At 40.0% G+C, this 6,761-nt stretch overlaps 1 protein-coding gene across 1 annotated transcript in view; it reads right to left on the reverse strand.

Annotated features, from left to right (window-relative positions):
* Nucleotides 1-4,493: 4,493 nt before the first annotated feature.
* The window catches only part of GTF3C3 (general transcription factor IIIC, polypeptide 3, 102kDa), a 22,197-nt gene continuing 19,929 nt past the window's right edge, over nt 4,494-6,761 (reverse strand). Inside the window, exons 18-19 of the mRNA XM_009332790.1 lie at nt 6,283-6,435; nt 4,494-5,382 (exon numbers count right to left, since the gene is read on the reverse strand). Coding sequence (XP_009331065.1) covers nt 5,260-5,382; nt 6,283-6,435 — 276 coding nt within the window. The 3' untranslated portion in view covers nt 4,494-5,259. The remainder of the gene's footprint in view (nt 5,383-6,282; nt 6,436-6,761) is intronic.

Here is a 6,761-nt window from a genome sequence, read left to right on the forward strand (position 1 = left end):
GAAAGAGTAGTTGAAGCAGATGACATAACATCATAAAATGTTGAAGATGATGATTATAACATGGACAGTTTTCATGCTTGTTCGACTAAGGATCAGCTCATCTTCGTCACGGCTTACTCTTCCACGTGTTTTCAGTACAACCTAGTTTCAGTACAGGTGGTGTTGCCCTCTGATCTGCTTCAACAGAGCTGTTTGTCTGCAAACTCCTCTGTGATACTATTTATTTCTGTGGGCTCTATACACGTTATTTGCAATACTTGTTTGGTTTAGTGGGGAGGGAAGTCTTGCATACCCGTGGAGCCTAGGATTAGCCCGAGGACACACTAGAATTAGCTCGTTCTGCTCCGCCAGAAATCTGGTCCTAAACTGTAACTTACGTGATAGGACTCTGGGCTAATTCATGGTGAACCTGAGCTTCTCCTCCTCAAAGCAAACAGCTGTTCTAAGGAACAAGGGGTGGCTGAGCACACTATTAAAGCTAATGCACACCGGAGCTTCATTAAATTGTGCCGGTTAAAAGCAGGCCTATGCAATGTGGCTTTAGGTTTGTCCCAGTCAAGCTGGTTCCTTCAGAAATCAATTGGCATCTATGCCAAACCTGCTCCATAAAGCTGCTTAGGTGGCTTAGCATCAGCTGTGTCTCTCTCTACCTCCACAGTGCCCTCAGACAAACAGCAGTCAAAACTGTATTCCAGTTTTGCTTGCTATGAACTCAAACTGTGGAGTAATCGCAGCTGAAAACAGTCGTCTTCAATAGCACTTACCATTTCACACTTTTGTTTATACTGCAGGCTTAAGTAGATTGCCTAAGAAGGGACAAAAGATTGTGACCGTTGCCTGTGCAAAAGGACAAAGCATAAGGCAGCTGTGTTTGTATGAACTGCACATTGGCAGGGCAACAGCACCAACCACCCATCTGTTTTCCCGCTGCGGGAGTTTTTTACCAACATATGGTATACCTCAAGAGCTGGTTCTTCACCCCTTCCTTGTTGCAGAATCCCCTGCTCTCTCTAGGGCCATGCATCTGCAGTTACTTTGTATATTGAATGCAAAGTCTGATTAGATGGCTGTGGCCATTAAACGTGGTACTTTTACTTATATTTGCATAGTGACAGTCTATTCCAGGTTCAACACATCCTGTTGCTTCTTTTAAACCTGTTTGGGGTTTAGGGTGGAAGGCAGTAAGATATGGTGTAATTGTGAAGGATTACTGTATCCCAGTACCTTTTCACTTTAGCACTACCTTAAGTTTTGGCTATGCATGCTCTAGCAAGTGATGCAGCTCAGTGGGTCACATGCAGCATGAAAGAGCTGGTCCAGCTGTCCAGGATGTGGTTCGGATTGGTTTTTACTTCAGATTTGCTCTAGTCTGATCCTGCTGACTGAATGCTCACTAGCCACTGGAGCACTTCCGGAAGCCATCTTTTAACTTGCTTTCATTTGAAAGGAAACTAGTTTGTCTGCTCAGAGCCTGCTCTGCAATGTGAACCACAGCATGGTGAGTGGCAGCTCACCCATTCAAAACATCAGAAGTACACAATAGACATGAACTTGCTATTTTCTTTTAACATAGTAATTTCCATAAAGTTGTAGTAATCGAACGCTGCTGCCACCTGCAGGATCAATAATTGAGGTCTACATTGCTAGCCTTTCCCGGGGCTTGGTAGCTGCTAAGTCTCTCTTAGTTACAGTGATATTTGCAGGATTTGAAAATGAATTTTCTAAGCAGCGAAAAGGTTGGTTGGTTTTTTTTTCTGTCAAATCTGTGGCCTTCAACAAATGTGGATGGCAAACAGCTTTCTACACTTGTCAGTGCTGGTATCAGGTAAGCACAACTGAAAAGGTACGACTCAGTTTTTGAGACAATCAGTAGATGCTTTTTATGAGCAGTCTTTCTTTTAAGTATGCCTTGAGTTAGTGTTTTATATAAACTAGCTCTTCAGCAATAAACAGCTGACAAAATTATCGTGGTTAAACCAAGTCGTTTGACAATATCTGTAGTATGTTTGACTGAAACTGCTAGAAATTCTCTTAGTGAGGCTTGAGGAATAGTCCCAACATGCCGATAGGCAAGGCTGGCATCGATTTAAGTATTCTTTCCCTCTTAGTCTCTTGTTCTCAGTGATTTATGAAAGCTTTCCCAAAACTGTAATGGCTGGATTTCAAGCTTTTCCTGCCTTGCTGTTTGTTCCCACACATTCACAGTCAGGTTGGACGGGGCTCGGAGCAACCTGCTCTAGTTGAAGATGTCCCTGCTCATTGCAGGGCAGTTTGGACTAGACGACCTTTAAAGGTCCCTTCCAACCCAACCTATTCTGTGATTCTACAATTTTACATTTCAGTAAAATAGTCCTTACTGTGAAAGAGAATTAGGAAAGGTGCTGGGTTCATCTCCCCTGGTGTAACGTCCTTGTGAGCATCCTTAAAACAAGCTACACTCAGGTAAGCCTGAACGTGAATATAGCGCATGCCAAAATAAATCCCATACAGACGCTCATACCTCAAGAAGTACTCGTGTTTCAAACTCACAATGCCTTGTGTATCCTCCATCCCTTACATAAAGTACAACGATGAAATGTGCGGTACATGTTCACAACTTTATTGTTTGAGAAAGAATTCCAAAGTAAAGGCACTTTATTAGCAGTACTGCAAGTGAAACATGGTTTAAAACTTACCCGATTCTGTATTGGACAGTCCAGCTGTGGCTATATACTTAAAGCCTAGATTAGCATATGTATTTTCTGTACACATCTCATGTTCTGTGCTTTGCTTTTCCTTCAAGCAGGTCAGTTCACATGGGCTGCGCCTGTTTAAACTTCTTTTTATTGGGGAGCTCATGTTCCTACAGCGTCTGTTTTGTCTCTTGCTTTGTCTGAAGTCTTGACTAGTCTAATCTGTTACTGCTGCACCATTACAATATAACATTTATAATATTGTGTAAAAGTGAAATCTAAGTAAAAGACTGTTTATCTCATAACCATATACATGCAAGTTGGATATAGCTAAGGAAAAATCTAAGTTCTATCTTCATATATAGTTTTTTTCCACAAGCATTTGAGAAAGCTTTAGATAATTGGCATTGAGAGAAGTAGCATCTCTTCCTTCCAGATGCTCACAATTGTTTAGAACATCCTTTCAGAACACTGTTTGCTAGCAGGATGAATTTTCCAGTCCATATTGACTGGGTTTAATGAAATGCAAGTTTCTGTTATTTGGTGCTTAAAAACAATTTAGAAAGCAGTTGAGAAGTCATCAGCATTCAGATTGTATTTTTCCTTTTTATTTGTATGCATGCTAAAAGAGTCATACCCCCTAGGTTGAAAAACTAAACTACTTCAGAATTCTAGCAGCAGTAGGGATCAGAAAGAAAGTAATTAATAGTAATGCCTTGATGTTGGTCAATTTTTAAGATGAGTCTTAAAAAAAACAACAACCTTCCTCTATGTCAAGTCTATTTTAAAAAATGTACAAGCAATAGGATTCTGAGTATCTCAGACTCAGTTCTGGAAAAGAGTAACGCAAAGGGAATCTGTGTACCAGATGAGTTCAGTGCCGAGGGCTCTATTTCCTGGGACATGATAAACTTTTTTTGTATGAAGGGACAAGAGTCATTTGCTGCGAGAAGAAAAAAATCAATGGGGTTACAAGATGTGAAAAGGCCAATAAAGAATAAGGAAAGCTTCAACGAAAGAATTTTTACCCCAAGATGATGCAACAATACTATGCTTGTACATACGTTGTGAGTCAGCTCCCGTTCACACAGCAAACAGTTGGCTATCGTGTCAAAAACAGTGATGAGGTATCACAAAGAATGAGAAACAACATGGAGGTAAGGGAGTCATTCTTTCCCTTCTTCTGCAGCTTATGGATACCCCAGGCTAACATAACTAAAATGGTTATTTAATGTATAGTTCTGCAAACCTGGCATGGGACTTGTATTTAGGCAGTGCTGCCAAGTACTATTTCCAAGTAAAACATGCTGTCCTTTTGTGAGTTAGTGAGACTTTCTTGGTATCTGTCTCTTACCTTTGTATTCTCACTCTGGCCCAGCATTTCTAGTGAAGTGGACGCGCAATATTTTGTAATTTAATGTTTGATTTGAGATAACATTGCCTTACCTTTAAAATTAGTCTAGGCAATTCCACAAGACTTGTTTCTTAATCATTGATTGCAATGGCATGAAATGATTACAGAACACAAATACATATAAAAGTGGGCTCAAAGCAGATAGCAGTAGTTAGCTGTGATACCGTCAGTAACAGGAGTGCTTGGGAGGCAACAGCACGGTTTGTTTTCTATTCAGCAATCTACCTTGCTGAAAAATATTTTTCAGCCTTATTTTGCTGTAGCGCATAACATATATCCATTTCTATACATACATATAACTATATACTCTTCTTCTTTATGATAAAGCATTGCATCCCGCTTCTCTTGCTGGGTTGGAAGCAGCGTGCTTCCACCATCATATGTTACTGTTCAACTGTCAGAAATAATTAAAAACCCAGACAATTTGCAATGTATGTTAAATAATAAGCTGTATGATACTATCATACTAATTTTTGCTATAAGCTATTCAGTAGGATATATGTTTGCTGAGAATGAGTAAACATTATCATTAACCTCAGGATTTTTATTAACAAGTTCAGAAGAACAAAGCTCACAACTGGTTTCAGTAAAACAGAAATCAATCATCTCCTTCAAACAGAACAGCTGCTGGGAATATGAACTCCTAGAAGACTCTCAATACTTTAAAGATCTTGCAATACCGAGTTCTCCATCCTCTAGGGATTAGGATGAGCCCATTTCTTCTGTATTATAGTAATTCAATGCTGCACATTAAAACCCCCTCATCACCAGTGAATATGGCTTTTTGAACAGCCCCACGGGTAACCAGTTGTAATATTGCACACGGTAAATTTTCCCTAAAAACAACCCCCAACAAGCCGCACCGGGCTTCAGCTTTCACTGTTTGCTTCTGTGTACAAGACTGAATATCACATTACAGAGCAACGCATCAAAGGAGAAGAGCTAATAACAGACATGCTTCAGCATGTCAGCGTTGTACTCGGAACAGGCAGTTTCCATCCATATGCGATACAGTTCAAATGTCAGAAGTCGAAGTCGTCCATAAGGCTATACACGGCACAAGCCATGTCTCTGACCATCTACGGAAAAAGTTGCACATAAAACTGGTTTCCCCAGCACTGCACAATGCAAAGGTTAATACAAAGATATCAATTCCACCTGCCGCAAACCTCATCATACAACCGCGTAGGTATACAACATCTTTTGAGCCATTCTAGTATTTCCACTGCTCTGATAAATAAGCGACAAGTTAAAGGCAGTATCTCTTCTCAAGTCTGTCTGATCAGTTTCTATTCCCTGTAAAAAAAAAGATTAAAAAAAGTTATCTGTGTGCAAAGATAGTACAAAACTTGAAACATGAGTAGCAATTACAGTGGAATCAAATCACGCATTCATGGTTTATACAGGCTTTCAGCCGTATAGAAACAAAAGAAGTAGTGTTCCTTGTGCCCTCCCTCCTTAACGAGTTTCCACATGTTGTCAATCACCATAGAGTTATATAATTACATACTCAGAACATGAGCCGTAAATGAGATCGCCAGCTCACAAAACAGGAAAGTACTATCTTAATTTGTCTTTGTATGCAAAGTACTTGTTTCTACAATCAGAATGTGGATACTGCCTGTATCTTTTACAGGGTCACAAGATTGCTGCTTTGAACTCCCAGCACTGCCTAACGCCCACGTGCCTTACTTGAGCAGCCCTTCCCGTTTCCTAAACGCACTTGTAATTTTTCTCCCTACCCATGCCAAGGCTAGGCGAAAACTTTCTCTCAGACCAGACTTGCAAATGTATGACACATCAGTCAGGATGATCTCATACAGATCAATCAGAGCAAAACCGTGGCTCAGATGCATTTAGGCATTCTTAATACTGGTTCCTATTGCTCCAGCATGCTGTTTAATAGCATGGGTGAGCATATAGAACTTCCAGTTATAATCTATTGCATGTAATATATATAAAGTTCAGCTGCTTCTTCAGGTAAAGTTGTTTAGTGACCCCTTTTGCTGCTACTTCAGCCTATTAGTAAATCCTTCAGAATTCACGTACCTTTGAAATTAACACATGCTTAAATACATTACCAGGTGACAATAACTCAACTACACAGATTTTATGTACCTATTTTACCTATGGCTGAGAAATTATTAACATTGACCTGACTTTATTCTCTGTACGTAACTCACAAAGATACAGTACCTCTAAGGTGAGAGGAGGAAGTTCAAGTACTTTTTGGTAATAGTGGATTGCCAGGTGCAGTAATCCCAGCTGGTGAAGGCCACGGCCAAGGTTGTAGAAAGACTCTTGACATGGTCCACGCAGGTCCAAGTACCGGTGAAGGAAGGAGAACCCCTGTACGCATATTACGCACATTTGTGAATGTTCCCTTTAAGAAGCTGGCAGTAAAATATGCTGGAGAACAGGTGTTTAAATGTATCTATTTAAACTTTTGATCTACGCTTCCCCACAAAACCACGTGCGAGTTGAAGACAAAAAATAAGTCACATTGGATTGCTGAGACCACAGAAACTCTGCTCTGTCAGTCACTGCCATTGATAACAATGGGTAGATCTTTTTAATAAATAACTGTGTCCAATTTATTACAGTGACTTATGGCACTAGCTTGCTAAATATGTAAGTATGTATGTATGTATATGTTTACGTAATATACACACACA

The sequence above is a fragment of the Pygoscelis adeliae genome, unplaced genomic scaffold, assembly GCF_000699105.1.
Source record: "Pygoscelis adeliae isolate BGI_AS28 unplaced genomic scaffold, ASM69910v1 Scaffold160, whole genome shotgun sequence".
Lineage (NCBI taxonomy): Eukaryota > Metazoa > Chordata > Aves > Sphenisciformes > Spheniscidae > Pygoscelis > Pygoscelis adeliae.